This window comes from Trichechus manatus, unplaced genomic scaffold (genome assembly GCF_000243295.1).
Source record: "Trichechus manatus latirostris isolate Lorelei unplaced genomic scaffold, TriManLat1.0 scaffold00186, whole genome shotgun sequence".
In the NCBI taxonomy this organism is placed as follows: Eukaryota; Metazoa; Chordata; class Mammalia; order Sirenia; family Trichechidae; genus Trichechus; species Trichechus manatus.
This window is the reverse complement of record NW_004444122.1, coordinates 819,834-839,990: the sequence shown is the minus strand read 5'-3', so window position 1 is coordinate 839,990 and position 20,157 is coordinate 819,834. Positions and strand designations below refer to the sequence as shown.

The window sequence follows — 20,157 nt, the reverse complement described above, 5'->3', positions numbered from 1 at the left end:
CGGTTCCTCCAAGCCCAAGGCCAGCTCCCCCGGGGCGGGGTGGGGGGGCAACCTCTCAGCCTTCCCTGATGTCTATAAGGTGTTCCCTCTGCGGGCTTTGCTATTTTGCTACTTCAGCTTAGAGCTGAAAAGTGGGGTTCATAAAAGCTTTTTAGGGGAATGAATGAATGGAATGCTAAAGGTGGAGCCTCAAGCACTGTGATGGGCCGGCAGAGATGGGAGGTATTTATAAGCACAACAGAGGATCCTTCAAATCACTCCCCAGAGCTGCCTGCCTTCCGGCCCACTGGGAGGCTGGCTGTGGCCCCCCGCTCCCACCCCAACTGGAACCTGGACCATCAGCTATCCCAGGACACCTCTAACAGTCTCCACCCCACTGGAGGGAGGGGGCAAAGGGAAATTCTTCCACCACAGGAACCATGTTCAGCGGGTGCCTGGGCTGTTAGGCTGCTTTTAACCGCAGATTTATGTGGTACAGTGGCGGAGACTGCCACCAAACCACCCCCACGTGACTGAAGAGAAAATCGAGGCTCAGAGAAGCAAGAGACTTGGCCAAGATGGCAATGTTGCCACCCGGGGGGTCCCACAGCCCAGTGGCTGGGTCTCTGGGGCACAATGAATATGGAAAGAGGAAAGGATCTCCAGGGCCCCCAGCTGGCTGGGCATCAAGGGTCGTCTCAAGGACTCATGGATACATGGGCATGTGTGTGTGCCGCAGCCTCAAGCCTCACCTGTAGAGTCGGTAGTTGTAGGGGCTGGACATGAAGTGGGGGCCTGAGGTCTCACTGAGCCCATAGCCCGCGTAAAAGCGGATGTTGAGGCCCAGGAAGAAGTGCTGTGTTTCTGTGGTCATGGGGGCCGCTCCGTAGAAGCTCTTCTGACACTTGGCAAAGCCCAGCGCCTGGCGGACCTTGGCTAGCACCAGGTAATCTGCCAGTCTGGTCATGAAGGGCTTCAGGTCGCTGACGGGAGAGGGAGAATTGTCGCAGAAGAAAGCACACACATACTCACACATTAAAAGGCTGAGTATTCAATGGGTACACATTGGTATTGCCACTCCAACGGTCTCTTCTGACTGGTTGGTGCCAATGCTGTTAAATATTTCAAATATTGGCCCTGCCCAACATTGGCCCTGCTGCATGAATGCAAATGTAGGTATGCATGCGTGTACTTGTGTACAAGTGTGTTTTGAACTAGGAAGGCACACAGATTCAGCTCTCTACAGGTAACAACACAGATGCATGCAAATTTGCACACATAATAATACACATGTGCAGAGACTGAAAGTATACATGCACAGACATACACGTACACACGTGTATATCCCATTTGAAGCCCACGAGTGATATTTTTCATGCATATTCATTTTCATGTCTGTGCAAATGAAATTGGTGTGCAGGCGTGTGTATACATGTCTCATGAAATGTGATACAGTTTCACAGATACACTGATAATGGAAAATATTTCTTAATTGAAACCAAGCCACATTTTCCCCACTGACCTTCCTATAGACCAGTGCTGTAGGAAATCGAACAGGAATCAAAAGGGTGTGGGTGGAGAGATGATAGTGGTCACTTTGGATGCTCTGGGGGAGGGTGGCCTCCATCACTGCGGCCCCTCCTCTAGCCACCCACTGAGGTCAGGAGATGGGGGCAGGAGCTGCTCCCAGGGTGGTGAACTCGCTTCTCAGGGGATATAAGTCAGTCCTCCCAGGCAGAACCCAAAGATGGGGTGACTGTCCCCACTGGGGCCTGGGAAAAGGATGGGGGCTCAGACCCAGCCATTGACAGGGCTTCTGCACTGGGGTCCCCTAGAATTGGCAGGTCAGTGGGGCCAGGACAAGCCTGACCTATGAGGTCCATGGCTGGACACTGAGGTTATGACCCAACCCTGCTGCCTCCCCAGGCCTCCTGCTCCCTGGCCTCTGTACCTGCCCGGGCAGCTGAGGTTCTGCTCCAAAGTCACTGACATGGCCCACAGCAGCATCTTGCGCCGAATGAAGCCAGACTGAGCTGCCACCTCCTGGATTCGCTCCATGATCTTCTCCCACACCCGCGGGACTCCCATGTGGGACGTGGGCTCCACCTCCTGTAGTGTGTTCACCAGGCTCCCCTGTTCACAGCCAGCAAGAGGGCAGGCCTGCCAGTTCAGGGCCAGCCCGAGTCCAGGAGACCCCTCTCAACAGTAAGATGTGCACACACCTCACAGGCATGCCGACACATACACTAGCGCATACAGGTGCACCTACACACCTGCACCCAACTTATGGCACATACTGTTGGCTGCCCACTCATCAGCCATCCCTTTACCCCTCTTTGCTGTCATTCAGAAATCAGGATGGTCAGATGCTTCGAAAGGACCTCAGTCCCTTCTCAGCCCAGGAGGTGGAGAATCTCCATTTCCCTAAGCAGTGATTGGCTTAGGAATGGGCATGTGACACCGTGTGGACCAATGAGGGCAAGGGAGTCTGCTAGGGGGTTTCTGGAAAAGTTTTCCTCACTGTTAAAAGGGATCCAAAAAATTGATACGGTTGTAGGAGACTGGGGTGCAGGGAGGGTCTGTGGCCATCTTGGACCATCCTCTGAGGATGGCTTGTGCTTGATGGTGTTCTGGACCCACTGAACCACTCTGACTAAACTTTCCTTTAGGTCATGTGATCGATTTCCCTTCTTGGTCATTTGAGTCAGGATGTGCTAATTGCTGCTGAAAGAATTCTGACTGGTAAGTGCACAGGGAATAGCATACCCACAAATGCACACACAAGGCCCACAAACACGAGTCCACACTTGGGTATGCCCTTGCACACCTACTCAAACACCCATATGGGCAGAGAGGCAGACTGACCTTCAGGGCGTCAGGCTCGGCAAAGCAGACCTGGGCCCCCCACTGGATGCCCGTCCACAAGTCATAGATCTGGGCAGCAATGTGGCTGAGGGGCAGGTAGCTGACCACTACCTCCTGTTGGATTTCCGCTGGGTGGATGTCGCCGGCCTGGCTGCTGTACCGTGCTGTCCACGTGATCTGGAGGACAGGCAGATGTGCCCCAGCAAGGTCCACAAGCCAGCCCTGGCAGTGCTTATTACATCTGTGGCCACCCTGGTAGCTTGGGTCTACTCCTTCAGGGACTCCCTCCAGAGTGGGCACCCTCCCAGGCATCTCCACAGGCCCTGGAAAACCCCGGTACAGGCATCCCCTCCCTCCAGCTTCCCTTTGCTGGACTCAGTCTGAACCACAGACCGGTAGACTGGCCTATTTATCCCAGTTCTCTGAGCCGAGGGACCAGAGGAGCCCTCCCCAGGGGCTGTCAGGGCAGGACCATTGCCCCAGATCCATCCACAGCCCAACCCCACACGTCAGGGACATCTGTCCTACATTGTCTTGACTCAGCATCACACCCTTGGGGCTCCCAGTGGTGCCCGACGTGTAGACCAGCACGCAACACTGATTGGGCTGCTGGGCACTGATGATGGTGTCCAGGGCCTCCTCTGGTAGCTCATTCCCCAGCTCCATGAATTCCTCCATCTGTGGCCAGGTGGGGAGAATGGGCATTCCAGGTCACTGGGTGGGCCCAGACAGGCCCCACCTGATGTCCAAGGCCCCACTACCCATACCGTGTATACGTTGGCCATCTTCTTTGGAAGAGCTTCCTGATATATCACTACTGCCTTCAGGTGTGGCAAATGTTTCCAGATCTGTGTTGACAGAAAAAAGCATATGAGGTTTCAAAAAAAAAAAGTCACTCCTGAGAAGACTCTATCTCCAGGTGTTAGCCTGCCTGGCAGGCACTTTGTGGCAAAGTTTTCTGGGTTCCCCATCTGTCTTAGTCATCTAGTGCTGCTATAACAGAAATACCACAAGTGGATGGCTTTAACAAACAGAAGTTTATTCTCTCACAGTCTAGTAGGCTAGAAGTCTGTATTCAGGGTGCCAGCTTCAGGGGAAAGCTTTCTCTCTCTGTCAGCTCTGGAGGAAGGGCCTTGTCATCAATCTTCCCCTGGACTAGGAGCTTCTGAGCACAGGGACCCCAGGTCCAAAGGACTCACTATTCTCCTGGCTCTACTTTCTTGGTAGTATGCGGTCCCCCTGTCTCTCTGCTCACTTCTCTCTTTTATATCTCAAAAGAGATTGATTTAAGACACAGCCTAATCTTGTAGATTGAGTCCTGCCTCATTAACGTAACTGCCTCTAATCCTGCCTCACTGACATCATAGAGGTAGGATTTACAACACATAGGGAAAATCATATCAGATGGCAAAATGGTAGACAATCACAAGACTGGGAATCATGGCCTAGCCAGTGACACATATTATTGGGGGACACAATTCTATCCATGATGCCATCTCTGACCTTTGACCCCAGCAGGACAACTGGCACCCTCTCCCATAATTTTTCTATCTTAAAGAACTTTGGAGCAGTAAAAGTGGGGATAGGCTGGGAGCTGGGAGTGACTCTCTACTAAAGGAAAACCTCCAAATGACCTGGAACCTGGCTATATAAACTCTGATACAACCACACAATGGAGTACTATGCAACTGTAGAAAAAAAGAGAAAGTTGAGGGAGTGGGGAGAGAGGAATGTCTACATACTGATACGGAGCAGTTTCTGAGATATATTATTAAGTGAAAACAGATATGTGTAGAAATGTATGTAGTATGCTATCTTTGTAAGAAATGAACATGGACAGAATGTGAATATATGGATATGTATGTATGCATGCATTAGCTGCTGTTTACAAAAAGGAACCCTGAAAGGTTAAACTGAAAACCAGACAAATGGATTATAGGCGGAGGAAAGGAATAGGGTAAGATGAAAGGGATGGAAGTAAAACTCCTTTTAGTGTATCTTGTTATATAATTTTGACTTTCAAATCAGGTAAATGTTATAATCATTTGAAAAATAAAATTATATGAAAAGGGGGAAGGAAATGATTCCCTAAAAATTGAAAACAAACGGAAAGAAATGAACCTGACTATATACCAAGTTGATGACCTAACCACACACAAAGAAAGAATTACATCAAGGGATTTCAGAACACTGCATTTTTATTTTCCTTCCTTCGTGGCATATATTTTAGGGCAAAAAAAATAACTTCCAAGATTTATTCAGTAGTCTTATTGTTGGTAATAGTATTGAGACTATTATTTTGAAATTATTTTATATGTATCTCTATGTATTTTGTATTATATCAAGAGGCACTCTTTCGGACAGAACAAGGGGATACTGCTTGGTTTAAAGTAAGGAAACGTGTGCATCGGTGTTGTGTCCTTTCATCATACTTGTTCAATCTGTATACTGACAAATAATCCAAGAAGCTGAACTGTATGAAGAAGAATGCGGCATCAGGATTGGAGGAAGATTCATTAACAAGCTGAGTTATGCAGATAACACAACCTTGCTTGCTGAAAGTGAAGAGGACTCGAAGCACTTACTGATGAAGATCAAAGACTACAGCTTTCAGTATGGATTACACCTCAACATAAAGAAAATGCAAATCCTCACAACTGGACCAATAAACAACATCATGACAAATGGAGAAAAGATTGAAGGTGTCAAGGATTTCATTTTACCTGGATCCACAATCAACACCCATGGAAGCAGCAGTCAAGAAAAAAAAGACGCATTGCATCAGGCAAATCTGCTGCAAAAGACCTCTTTAAAGTGTTGAAAAGCAAAGATGTCAACTTGAAGACTAAGGTGTGCCTGACCCAAGCCATAGTGTTTTCAGTTGCCTCATATGCATTGCAAAAGTTGGATGATGAATAAGGAAGACGAAAGAAGAATTAATGCCTTTAAATTGCGGTGTTGGCAAAGAACACTGAATATACCATGGACTGCCAAAAGAACGAACAAATCTGTCTCGAAAGAAGTACAACCAGAATGCTCCTTAGAGGCAAGGATGGTGAGACTACATCTCACATACGTTGGACATGTTATTAGGAGGGATCAGTCCCTGGAGAAGGACGTCATGCTCGGTAGAGTAGAGGGTCAGTGAAGAAGAGGAAGACCGTCAACAAGACGGATTGACACAGTGTCTGCAACAATGGGCTTAAGCATGACAACGATTGTGAGGATGGTGCAGGACCGGGCAGTGTTTGGTTCTGTTGTACATACAGTTGCTATGAGTCGGAACTAACTCGACGGCACCTAACAACAGCAACAACAATTATAGAAAGTAAATAATTAGACTAATATTGTTAGGACCTAAGATTTAAGGTAAGACAAAAGAAATGCAAGGATAAAAGCAAAGAAAATAAGTTAAAACCCCACAATATAACTTTGAATCAGAAATAGTATGAACTCATGACTTTTTTTTTTTTTTTCGTTTTAAGAAGTATGCATTTCTGAGACTTCTGATTCTGGCCACAAAGAAGTAACACCTATTCTCCCATTTGTAAATACTAGAAAACTGGACGAAACACGTAAAACAACTGTTTTCAGACATTGGACTACAGGCAGCATAGATTATGATCTCTGAGACAGGAAACAAGTGATTTTAGCCTGTGGTTGCCTGAGCTTTCTGCCTGCAGGCAATTTCTGGACTATGGCAGAGGAAGAAGATAACCCACATAGAACCTGGCTGTCTCACTGAGTTGAGGGGACAGAGATTAGAGGTCAGGAAAGTGGAGATGGCTAGAATTTGTGGAGCAGAATATTAGAGAGGAGAGAACTATGTAGAAAAAGAGTTCCAGAAATCTGCTTAGGGGCGGGCCCTCTTGAATCTTTGGCTGAATACCAGTCTGCACACGTATAGGGTGAAACTCTATAAACCTGGGGAAAAAAACCAACTTCTGGAGAAAGAACAATTACTGGGGCTATAAGACAAACAAGAGCACATATAAGGCCAGGAATTGTTCATGTTTCCATCAGCCAGAATGGAGGACCCTCATTGAATACATACGGCATTCAGTAAGGATCCCAGAAGAATCATGCTTTACTAGTGGGGCTAAAGGCTATTGATATGGATTGAACCGTGTCCCTCAAAAAGTTATGTTAAAGTCCTAACTCCTGGAACTATAAATATGACCCTCTTTGGAAATAGGGGTTTTATTTTGTTATGTTAATGATGTTATACCAGAGTAGGGTGGATCCTAAACATTATCACTTCTGAAAGAGAATAGACAGAGAGAGACACACACACAGGGGGAAGACAGACTGCAGAGAAAGATGCATCAGGAACACCAAAGACTGCCAGTAGCTACTAGAAGTGGACAGAGACAAAGCAGAACTTTCTTCTAGAGCTGACATCCTGAATTTGAACTTCTAGCCTCTTTAACTGTGAGAAAATGAATTTCTGTTCCTTAAAGCCACCCACTTGTGGTATGTTTTATTACTGCAGCACTAGGGAACTAAGAAAGCTATCTAAAGACTTGCCCTAAAAAAGCTTAAACACAAATCTCAAAATGAAGTCCTGAGAGAAAAAACTGGAAAAAAATTACCTGTGGGACATACATGTAATTGGAGTCTTGGAAAATATTTTAAAAATATTCGAGGAAGTGATTACAAAATATCCAGATTTGATTAAAACTATAAACCCATCAATTTAAGAAGCTCAACGAACCTCAAAGAAGATAAACATAAAGAAGATCACCCCGAAGACACCACACAGTCAAATTATTGAAAACCAAGGATGAAAAAAATTCTTAAAAGCAGCCAGAGAAACAAGGCACCTTTATGTGGAGAGGAACAAAGATAAGAAATCACGGACTTCTTGCCAGAAACTCTGCAAGTGAGAAAACGTTGGAATGACATCTTTAAGGTGCTGAAAGCAAAATAAAAACCCCTGTCAACGTAGAATTCTAAACCAAATTAAAACATCCTTCAAAAATTAAGGAAAATAAACACTTATTCAGACAAAAAGACACTAAGAGAATTTGTTGCCATTAGGCTTATACTACAAGAAATGTTGAAGAAAGTTCTTAAGAGAGAAGAAAGATGCTGTCAGATGGAAACCTGGATCTACGTAAAGAAATGAAGAGTATCAGAAATGATAAATATGTGGGAAGACACTTCATTGTTTAAAGCAACAGTAATAATATATTGTGGGGTTTATAACACGTGTAGAAGTAAAACATGACAGTAACGCAAACAATGGGAGGGGAAATGGAAATATATTGCTGTAATGCTCTTATATACATGTGAAGTGGTACAATATTATTTGAAAGTGGACTGTGATAAGTTAAAGATGCATATTGTAAATCCTAGATCAAACACTAACATAATAAAACAAAGAGGTATAGCTAATATGCCAGTGGTGCAGATAAAACGTGCTACCAAAAACAAACAAAGCAAACCCACACACACACACACTCACGCACAGGCAGAACACAACAAAACGAATACCCTCAGTTCAAAAAAGTCAGGAGAAATGGAACAAAGAACAAATGGGATAAACAGAAAACAAGTGAAAAAAAAAATGGTAGATTTATAGACAATTTTGTCAGACTGGATAAAAAAGCAACACTCAACTATATGCTGTCTGCAAGAAACTTACTTTAAATACAAAGACACAGGTAAGTTAAAAGTCGTTATGTGCTGTTGAGTTGATTCCAACTCATAGCAACCTTATATGACAGACTAGAACTGCCCCATAGGGTTTCCTAGCCCGTTATCTTTAAGGGAGCAGATCGCCAGGTCTTTTCTCCCATGGAGCTGCTGGTAGGTGCTAACCACCGACCATTCTTCCAGCTAGCAGCTGAACGTTTAACCATTGCGCCACCAGGGCTCTTTAAGTTAAAAGTAAAAGGATATAAAAATATATACCATGTAAACATTAATCATAAGAAAAGCTAGAGTGGTTATATTTGAGACAAAGTAGCTTTGGAACAAGAACTATTATCAGGGATAAAGAGGGATATTTCTTAATGATAAAGGGGTCAATTCATCAAGAGGACATAATTAAATACGTATGTATAATTCCTAATAACAGAACTTCAAAACACATGAAGTTAAAACTGCTAGAAATGAAAGGACAAATAGATAAATCCACAATAATAGTTGGAGATTTCAACACTCCCTTTCTCAGGATTTGATAGAACAAGTAAACAGGAAATCAGTAGAGATATAGATGACTTAAACATTATTAACACTATCAACCAATTTGACCTAATTGGCATTTATAGAACATTCTACCCAACAACTGTAGAATAGACATTCTTTTCCAATGTGCGTGAAAAAAAAAAAATATGTAATTTATTTCCTAGTTCTGGCCACTGAAAAAGACTGAAAGTAACGACTACCCAGTAGCTTTAGGCACTCCTCGTGTCCAGATTATTTAGACTGTGGTCTTTAAATACCATTCCTCACTGAAAGGAATCAGTGTATCTTGGAGAAATGATTGATTCTGGGTCTGGAGTCTGGGGCAGGAAATGTTCAAGATAAGCCCGAGGTCTTCTTGTGCCAGAAAATAAGGAAGTCCTTAAAGAATGATGGGAACATTTCAAAAGGACACAGGCATCAATTTGAAAGGGACTCCTGCTGACTACAGATGGAAAAATTTGCATAATGACTATGATTGATGGAAATACACTATATATAAAGCTCTACAAGTTCATAATGACACTTTGAGAGAGAGAAAAATGGAAAAAGGAAAAAACCTGAAAACACAAGACGAATAAACCAAACCCAGACAAAACTAAGAACAACCATTCATCACTGTTATGGATTGAATTGTGTCCCCCCAAAATATGTGTTGTATATCCTAATCTCTATGCCTGTGGTTATAGTCCCATTTGGGAATGGGTTGTCTTTTTTATGTTAATGAGGCAGGATTAGTGTAGGGTGTATCTTGATTCAATCTCTTTTGAGATATAAAAGAGATTAAACATACGAGCAGAGCAGAGACGGGAAGAGAGATGCCAAGCCACGTGAAGATCACCCAGGAGCAGAAACTCAAAGAGACGAGGACCTTCTTCTAGAACCAACAGAGAAAGATAGCCTTCCTCTAGAGCCAGCACCCTGAATTTGAACTTCTAGCCTCCTAAAATGTGAGAAAATAAGTTTCTGTTGGTTAAAGCCACCCATTTGTGGTATTTCTGTTATAGCAGCACTAGATAACTGAGATAGTCACCAACTCGTTACTCCTGAAATTGGTAAGTAAATGGAAAGAACTAAGCATTTATCTTGCCTGTTTTATTAGTTACTTACTGCTGCTGTAACAAATTTCTACAAGCTCAGTGACTTAAAACAACACAGATTTATTATTTTACAGTTCTGGAGGTCAGAGTCTAAAATGGGTCAGCAGGGCTGTGTTCCTTCTGGAGACTCTAGGGGAGAATCCATTTCCTTGCTTCTTCCAGCTTTTAGAAGCTGCCTGCATTCTTTGGCCCATGGGCCCTTCCTCCATCTTCAAAGCCAGAAGCACAGCATCTTCAAATCTCTCTCTCTGACCTCTGCTTCAGTCATCACATCTCCTTTTCTGACTCTGATGCTCCTTTGTCCCTTTTTATAAGGACCCTTTTGATTACATTGGGCCTACCCAGATAATCCAGGATAATAACCTTGTCTCAAAGTCCTTAACAATAACACCGGCAAAGTTCCTTTTGCTATGTAAATTAACATATTCACAGATTCTGGGATTAAGATGTAGACATCTTTTGTAGGCCATTATTCTATCACACCTGTTTTGTGCAATCAGGTGTTTTGGGTACCAAAGAGGCCCAGGTGATGAGGGAAAGTTCCTTTGGAAGAATACCAGCTGATGAATTAGAAAATTACTATTGTACCATCCCTAATGAAATAATTGATTCAGACAAAGATCATCAATGGATGCTAAAACCATTAGGAGAAAGGTTGATGAGGAACTTTACAGTGGAAGATCAGGTGTTCTCCACCTGAATCCACTGAATCTCAGCATCACTAAAAGTGGTACAGCCTGATACCACGTGCCTCATGGGATGGTGCAGTATAGCACCACCTACAGGATGTTCTTGCCATAAACGTTTAATTTGAAAGCATCATGCCTTTAGATCCAACAGGAACTACAGAGGTTAGAGGAACAAGTTAAACAACATCCAGAGGAAGCAGCCAGACAAATCCGGAACGTGGGACATGGTACGTGATGACTGAACTGTTTTCTGTGGCATGTCTATGGCAGTGGTTCTTACACTTGAGTGTGTGTTGGAATCACCTGGAGGGCTGGTGAAAACACAGAGTGCTGGGCCCACACCCTGAGTTTCTGATTCAGTAGGTCTGGGATGGGGGCCTAGGATTTGCATATCTGACAAACTCCCAGGTGATGCTGATGCTACCGGCCCAGGGCCCACACTGATCCTTGGCATGGAAAACAAAAGGTGGAGACCTTGTTCCGCATTAAAAGACACGTAAGAGACACAACCACAAGCAACAAGTGGGCCTAGTTTAGATTCTGATTCAACGAGCCAACGGTAAAAAGAAACTTTGCGTATTAGAGGATGTAAAATCATCCGATCACCTTTCGTTAGGTATGATGAAGTTATTGTCAATATCTAAGAAAAATTCCATGTTTTTTAGAGATGCATATTTAAGGGATGAAATGACATAATGTCAGAGATTTGCCTTCAAGCAAATAACACCCCACCCCCCAAAAAAAAACCCCATTGCCATTGAGTCAGTTACCACTCAGCAACCCTAGAGGACAGAGCAGAACTGCCCCATAGGGGTTTCCAAGGAGCGGCTGGTGGATTCGAACTGCACACCTTTTGGTTAGCAGCTGTAGCTCTTAACCACTATACCACCAGGGCTCCTTCAAGCAAATACTTCAGCAAAGAAAGGGGCATTGATGAAGCAAGTGTGGGGAAATGTTGGTAATTGTTGAATCTGGATGATAACTATGTGGGGGTTCACTATATTTTTGTTGGTTTGAAAACTTTCATAATACAAATTTTATTTTGAATAGTAATATAGGGTGGTCATTTCCTAACTATGAGCCTCAGTTTTTTTCAGCTGCAAAACGGGGAGGGGAGCATTTGGATTAGACTGACGACCTATGCAGAGGGGGTCTGAGTCCCTGAGGGGCATGGCAAAACCTACTGGGGGGATTTTCTAAAGCTCAAGAGTCCTCCCTGGCCACCCTGGGATTCTGGTATGAGTGCTGATGTTGAGGATGGTTCAACTCCTTCAGCGAGGTTGAGGAGGAGGGGTAACCATTGGGATACTAGTAGCTAAGGTCCCTGCCAGTTTTGCTCTCGAGCAAATCTTAAGCCATGGAGGCATCAGTCTGAAGCTGGCCTGGGGGGAAACCTGGGTGGGGAGAGGGGCTCAGGAATTGTCCCAATGACCCATTTGCCTGAGAGGTCACTGGGGTCTAGGAAACCTTCAAAACTCCAATCCTGTCAAGTTGATTCCGATTCATAGCAACCCCATGTGACAGGGAAGAACTGCCCCATAGGGTTTCCAAGGCTGTAATTTATGGAAGCAGACTGCCACATCTTTCTGGCACAGAGTGGCTGGTGGGTTTGAACCACCAGCCTTTTGGTTAGCAGCAGAGCACTTAACCACTCCACCACCAGGGCTCCTTTTGGAAACCTCCAAACCTGAGAAATCAGGGCCCAACTAAGTTCTAGGGTGCCTGGGCAGACCAATAAGGGGGTGTCCCTGCTCCCCATTATTCTCCAAATATTTGCCCCCTTTGTATTTCGTGAACCACCTGAGGGTTTGGGGGTGAGGGAGGGTGAGGAGGGTACAGGTGACAGTTCAGGCTGATCTGGTCTCACAGAGTAATTTAGCTTGGGCCGCAGAATCCGCACCCACACCCCCTCCCCCAATCTCAAGCATTTATCCAAGTCAGACAGAATGGAGACGCCTAGAATTAGAGATCCTGAAAACACACGGCTCAGAAGGCGCTAAGACGGAAAAAGACCTCTCAAGAATTCGAAACAATACTCTCACTGATAACGTAAAGCCCATTTGATAAACCTCTACTAGTAAAACAAAAGTAGGTCAAAAGTGCCCGTGAAAAGAGAGTTTTCAAAAATAATCCTAAAATGACAAAAAAAAGGGAGCACGCAAATGGATAAGAACAAACCCTCAGAGGAGTCTGGAACTGGAGGGCAGAATCCCCTACCGAATTTGCAGGGCCGAGTGCAAAACAAGTGTGGGGCCGCTTGCTGAAAAGTTATTAAGAATTTTAAGACGGCGATAGCGGAGCATTGAACCAGACGTGGGGTCCTGTGTGACTGCGCCTCCCTGTCCAGGCTCTGGTGGGTGACTTGTGGGCTCCCTGAGTCCCCTCCCATAGCGGTTCTGGCCTCTAGGGGCTGTGAGGAGCCAGTCATAAACTATATACAGCCATTTCTCGCAATTGGTGGCAGTTAGGACCTATAAAGTTCCCACGAACACTGAATTCAGGTATATCGAACCAGTCTAGGTCCACCTGAGGGGAAGGGTCCGCAGCTCTGCGCATGCGCATCTCAGAGCCCCGGGGGTAGTTTTCGTCAACAGGCAGTTTGGTGAATACAGCATCCATCACTAAAGCCGAGGGGTATGCTTAGAGTGTTCCGAGCAGGTAGCGACTTTTGTAAACCTGGCAAGTGGCCTTTGTGCTTCCAGCCTGGTTAGCTCTGAGGTTTTCCCAGGGCCTCTCTTTGACTGTGAACCAACATCTCTTGGCCTGGCCTGCTTACAGCCTCACCTGAGGGAGCTATTTTAAAAACATAACCCAATTTGAGGACACCCTCCAAGACAGTCTGCCTTGGTGGGGTCTGGGCTGCAGCCTGGGCCTGCCACAGGGATTCTGAGGTGAGCTCGTTGGGAACCATTGACCCAAGCTTCTTTTTTTCATGCTTAAGGAGACCTCTCCACTAGAGATGGGGGAAGATGCCTGCTTTGGTTCCTCTGGGAATACAGGTCCCAAGTCCTACAAGGCTAGAGACCAGTCCTCCCGCCCTCAGGTACAGATGGGAAGGCTGAGGCCCAGGTGACACCCCCAGCACTGGAGCCCAGCCAAGTCAATCCCACACACGAAGGCCTTCTCTGGGACACAGTGAGCCCCAGGAGCCTTGCAGGCCTCTGGGGCACAGAGGTGTCACCAGGCCACCACATCCCAGTGTGGGGCATGTGGGTACAGAGCCAGTCAGAGGTGGACCTGAAGTGATTCAGGAGGCATCATACACACTCAGAAAAGACCCAGCTATCTCAGGGGACACTTGAGCTCCTGCCGTGCTCCCACTGTCTTTGAAGCCCCTGTGGCACTTGCTGTGGTCCAGCCTTCACCCTGTGGCAAACTTCAGCCCACCCCCCACTTAGAGTCAGACTTCAATGCCCAAGGTGTCAAAGTCCTGAGCCACCCACAGTGTATACAACCCTTCCACGGGCAGAGGACCCCACGTCCCCCTTCACCTACTGGAGAGACCCCACCCTGAGTGGAAAGCCATTGGAAGCAGTGGACTGGCCAGGATTCCTGGCCCAGAGCCTGATCACCAACTTTATGTGTGACCTGGGGCAAGTCCCTGTGCTTTTTGGGACTTGACCTGTGAAATGGGTAGGTAAGAATTACCCTGCCTTGCTCTATGTGTGTGTGTGTGGTGGGGGGAGACGACATGGAATTGCTGATGAGGATGAGGGGAGACTCTTGATGAGAGGGTGGAAAAGTCCTTTGTAAGACGGAGTGGAGGCCCATGAGGGTGCCCAGCCCCTGCCCCTCCACCCTGTCTCCCCACAAACCTTCAGGATCTTTTCCAGCTGCTTCTGTGTGTCAACCACGATGACGTTGGCGCGGCAGTCATGGGCGATGAACTGGCAGGCCTCCGGGGAGATGGTTGTGTAGATGCCAGTGACAATGCCACTGCGGGAGACAGGGAGGGTTTGTGTGTGGGCAGGTGCAGAGGGGCCACCCACCCCCAATTCACATGCAGCCCCTGCCTCAGAGAGCACCCAGGCCAGGTCAGGCCAGGCAGGGCTCCCAGCCATCTCAGCACAGCCACCCCAGGCAGGTAGGAGGCCAAAGACAGTCTGGGAGAAGGCCCAGAGAAGAGATGGGATGTTCGGGAGGGGTGAGTAGCCTGGCAGGGGGGGAGGAACATGGGAGGTCTGCAAGGGCCCCCAAAGGTGGACACATTCCCAGACTCTAAATAAGAGATAACACCACTCTCTCCACTCTCTACCCACCTCCAACCCACTGGAGACCCCGTCCCACCCCAGCCACTCACCCTGCAAACACTGTGCCCACAGCCGAGAAGAACCACTCCGGAGAGTTGAAGCCGAGGATGGCCACGCTGTGGGCCCGCTCCAGGCCGAGCTCCAGGCCAAAGGCAGATAGGCCAGGTCAGCTGGGCAGGCAAGGGGCCTCCCACCCCCATTATGCCCTCCATGCGCACTGCAGGGGACCCTGCAGGCCTGTCCCAGGGACCACCCTCCCAGGGTCCGGTCAGTCAGAGAACCCTCTGGGGGATCCGTCACTCAACAGCCCTTGCTGCCCCTGCCCAGGGTGTTTCCAGGGAGTCCAGTCCCTCAGCCCAGCACATGAGTCTTCCAGCCCACCTTGAACATGATAACAAATAAACCAGAAGTACAGGGCCCTGCATGTAGCATTAGCTCAGTAAATGGTGGTGGTTTTTACATTTATTATTATTTCAAAGGGCCTTGCTGGGTAGCAGTTGGGGGAGGAGCACCTGGAGGGCCAGAGCTGGAAGGTAGGTCAGGGGCTGAGGGAGGGGACAGGCCGCGCCTCGAGGGATCCCCTTACCTTCAGGAAGCCCTTGGCCGCTTTGCGGGAGAGCAGGTAGTACTGGAAGTAGGAGATGCGCTCCCACTTGCCCTGGCGCTTGAAGCCCAGGGCGCTGAGGTTGCCATACTTGTCCAAAGCCTGGTAGAACATCTGGTGCACGGTGTAGGGAGGCTGTGGGCAGCTGGGGTCTATGCGTAGGCGGACCTGCCCATCAGCCCGAGTCGTCCACAGCACCTCCTCTGTGGGGGTGGGGAGACAAAGCTTTGATCAGGTCAGCCTGGAATTGTCCCCAGGGGAAGCCAGTCCTGCTCTGGGCAGAGCTCCCAGCCTTGCTGATGCCACCAATGCCCTGAGCACTGGGCCATGAGGGCTGGAAGGTGAGCCAGGAACTGCGATAGGCTGGGAGGCTGCCTGGAGGAAGAGGTCTGACTTGGTCATGAAGGATGGGCAAGGCTTGGGGATGCAGCAAGGAAGAGCAGAAGGAGTAGCTGGAGGAGAGGCAGAGGCCCTGGGGACACTGAGGTCCCTAGATCTTCCTTTTCCTGCCTATGTCTACTTCATCTCAGCTGGAATTTGCTCCCTGAGGTTGGGCAGCCTCGGAAGAGCAGGTTTGTCAGATCTCAAGAAGGCTTTGGTGTCTCCACCCTTCCCCCATGCCTGTGAATGGGCGGGGACAGACCCAAATGGACAGAATGTCAGAGCATCAAAGAGAGTGGCCCTCCTGATGGTCCACAGGAGATGAAAGACCAGCAGGCCCTGATCTCCAGCCTGAGAAGTCCTCTAGTAGCAAGAAATAGTAATAGCAGAACAACAGTATTTGATACTTCTTGCTGAGTGCCAGGCACCATGCTGAACACCTCACATGGAGTATCTGGATAGCCTCTTTTACAGATAGAATGGCTGAAGTTCAGAGAGGGTGAGTCATTTTTCCCGAGCTCACACAACAGGGAAGTGGCAGAGTCAGGACTTGAACCCAGGCATGCCTGACACTACAGCTCATACTTGGAGCACTCTCCTGGGATACCACCCACCCTCTGAGGGTCAGGAGGCTTATTATGGGTATGATGGGTGGGGACAGAGACTTGCCATTCAGTATGTGCGACTTTGGGCAAGCCACTAACCTCTGAATCTACTTCCTCAGTGGTAAAGTGAGGATTCAATTCTCAGTGTTCATATGAAGATCGAGAGAAGTGATGTGTATGAAAGAGCCTTGACATACAGTTGGTGCTCAATAAAAGCACACTTTTGTTCTTGCTTCCTTTTCCAAGTTCCCCAAATGATTTGCAAAGGAGGCCCCAAGCTGTCCCATGGAGGCCCTGTCCTGCTCAGTGTCCTGGGCCCACCACGGCTCAGGGGCCTCAGCCTCTGGTGCCAGAGTCCAAGCCAGCTCTGGGGCTTGAGCAGATGAGAGAAGGAAAGACAGACTAACCGTCTGGTCTGGTGCCTAATCCTCCCCTCTTGTCTCATGTGCATGGATTCCCACCTCTGGGCCTTGGCTCTCACTGCTCCCTCTTCCAACCTCCATCTCTGTCAGAGAAGGTGAGAGAGCTCTGGACACCAAGTTAGAAGGCCTGGGCTGGGAGCCTTTAGCTATCAGCCAGGCACACTGACACCAGAGTATACCACAACATACATTGTGGTGTTGGCAGAGAATATTGAATATACTGTGGACTGCCAGAAGAACAAACAAATTAATCTTAGAGGAAATACAACCAGAATGCTCCTTAGAAGCAAGGATGGTGAGACTTGAACTCACTTACTTTGGACATATCCTCAGGAAAGATCAGTCTCTAGAAAAGGACATCATGTTTGCTAAAGCAGAGGGTCAGTGAAATGAGGGAAACCCGCAATGAGCTAGACTGACACATTAGCCACAACAGTGGGCTCAAACATAGCAAAGACTATGGAGATGGCACAGGACCAGGCAACATCTTGTTCTGTTATGCGTAAGGTCGCCGTGAGTCGGACCCAACTGGATGGCAACTAACAACCACAACAAAGGTGCGCCAAGTGCCCGAGCAGACCAGTTAGACGGGTCCCTTGCCCCCAAGGTGCTGAACGTCAGTAACCACGTGAATGGAACCAGCGCTCCATGCCCTGCCCGAAGGCTCAGGAGGTTGCCTGGGCAGGAACACTGCCTAGTAAGAACACTTCTGCAGGTGGCGACTGACACGGTCATAGCCTCTCTTGAGTTCTGAAGTGACTTGAGAGATCAGGGCGGACACGTGAGGTGAGTGGAGAGCTGCAGGAGCAGCAGGAGAAACTCAGCTTTAGCAATGGTGGTGTGGTGTCACCAGAGTAAGGGACCACGAGGCCTATTTATTTCTTCCCTTTCCCCACTGACCAGTTTCTTTTCTTCCCTGCTTGTCCTCACGGTAACCCTCATCTCTTGGAGCCATCTGAACTCACCTGGAAACCTAGTTATCTACCTGGGCTTCTTCTCAAATGAAAGAACCTGAAGCAGCAAAGATGTAACCAGATAAACAGACAATATCTGCCATTGGCAAGGATGCTGTGCAGTGTGAGCGCTTGAATTGGTACCAGTTTCCTAGAGGAGTATGGCAACATATATCAAAGGGCTTAGAAGGGGCTGATCCTTTGACCCAGTAATCACATACTTTTAGGAAGTTACCCAAGGGAATCAATTAGAGACACGTACACAGAGAACAGAGACAGATTTTCTTTGCTGCTCTGTTTCTATTAGCAAAGTCATTGGAAACAACCCAGATGTCTAATAGGGGACTAGTTAAATTCATTATGATAAAGCCATGCCGTGGATTCCAACGCAGCCATTAAAATAACATGTTTAATAGGCAAATGCGTACAGACCAAAGTTTATTAGTGGTTACCAGGGGTGGGTCCCTGGGTGGCACAAATGATTGAGTGCTCACTACTAGCCAAAAGATTGGTAGTTCGAACCCATGCAGAGGCACCTTGCAAGACACTCCTGGCGATCTGCTCCTGAAAGGTCATAGCCTTGAAAACCCTATGGAACAGTTCTACTCTTGTAACACCGGGCTGCCGTGAGCTGCGCTCAACTCACAGCAACTAACAACAGCAACCCTTGGGGCAAGTGAGAGCAGGAAATGGGGAGGTATTGCTTAAGGGGCACCGAGTTTCTGTTAAGGATGATGAACAAATCTGGAAAGGGATAGTGGTGATGATTGCACAATATAGTGAACATAATGTCACTGAATTATACGTGTCAAAATGATGGAAACAGCAGATGCTTTGTTCTTGTATTTCACCGCCATAAAGATGAAAAAGAAAAAGATGTTTAAAGTATATTTAATGACATGAGGAAATGTTCACAGTATAACACTGAGTGAAAAAAGGCAGACATAAAAGTTCATATAAAATGCATAAACACAACAGAAAAGATACGTGTCACCGTATTATTATCATTAGAAGGCTTAGCCCATTGGGGGTGCTCAAGAAATCTCTTTCTGTCCTTTCTGAGTAGATGCAGAGCTTCTGGTGCAGACATTGGACTTGCAATAAATGCTTGCCAACAGCATAAATTAAATTCAACACGCACATTTAACACCTCCAGCCCCAGCAGGAATGTAAGCTGCGACCTCAGCCAGATGGGGCATCCTCGAGAAGCAGGGGCAGGGAATTCTCATGCATAGTATTTCAGAGGTAGAGGGTCCCTTTACAGATGAGGAAACTGAGTACCAGTGGGGGCAGGAATGGCCAAGGTCACAGCAAATTGGGGGCAGAGTTGGGACAAGACCTCCGCCAGTCCTGGCAGCTGCCTTGCACCCAGTGGCTGGGGCGCTGGTCAGTGAATGGGTTGTAGGCTTTGGGGTCCACAGTCTATTTTGGGGGGATAGTATTGGGGGGGAAGAGACCAGTGCCTGAGTCCCTGGACCTCTGCCACATGGACTGCTCAGAACCAAGCAGGACGGAGGGATTGTGAATGGGCCCAGGTCTACTGTGGTCACCTCTTGGTCTGCCCCTCTGGCATTTGTCCCTCGAGGGATAGGAGTTGTTGTTGTTGTTAGGTGCCGTTGAGTAGATTCTGCTGCATAGCGACCTCATGTGACAGAGTAGAACTGCCCTATAGGGTTTCCTAGGCTGTAATCTTTACAGGAACAGAGCACCAGATCTTTTCTCCTGAGGAGCCCCTTGTGGGTTTCAACCGCCGATATTTCTGTCCGCAGCCTAGCACTTACTTAACCATTGCACCACCAGGGCTCCTTCGGATGACAGGAGAGACTTATGAAATCAGGATAAGCTGCCAGCCCCTTAAAGCTATCTCCTCCCCAGACCTGCACGGAAGCTCCACAAGGGCACAACCATCAACTCCTTCCCGTGCCCAACCAAAATCGCTGCTGCAAACAGCAAGAACATGGCCAGGACACTATGATGGTCTCAATCACTCGGCAAGGCCCCCAAGGCCCCAAAAGGCAACCAGCAATTAAGCTTGCAACGCAACCTGCAGCCAACAGCCAACAATCCCGCTCAAACACTGCTAAGCTGCCCACCAGGACCATGATCCTGTGCAGTGTGAT

General features: G+C 47.5%; 1 protein-coding gene across 1 annotated transcript in view; it reads right to left on the bottom strand.

The window, feature by feature from the left end:
* ACSBG1 (acyl-CoA synthetase bubblegum family member 1) overlaps positions 1-20,157 on the bottom strand; it is a 41,476-nt gene that overhangs the window by 8,686 nt on the left and 12,633 nt on the right. The window contains exons 4-11 of the mRNA XM_023741665.1: positions 15,659-15,879; positions 15,123-15,211; positions 14,638-14,758; positions 3,612-3,692; positions 3,373-3,522; positions 2,845-3,021; positions 1,931-2,112; positions 732-962 (exon numbers count right to left, since the gene is read on the bottom strand). Of these exons, the coding sequence (XP_023597433.1) occupies positions 732-962; positions 1,931-2,112; positions 2,845-3,021; positions 3,373-3,522; positions 3,612-3,692; positions 14,638-14,758; positions 15,123-15,211; positions 15,659-15,879 (1,252 nt within the window). The remainder of the gene's footprint in view (positions 1-731; positions 963-1,930; positions 2,113-2,844; positions 3,022-3,372; positions 3,523-3,611; positions 3,693-14,637; positions 14,759-15,122; positions 15,212-15,658; positions 15,880-20,157) is intronic.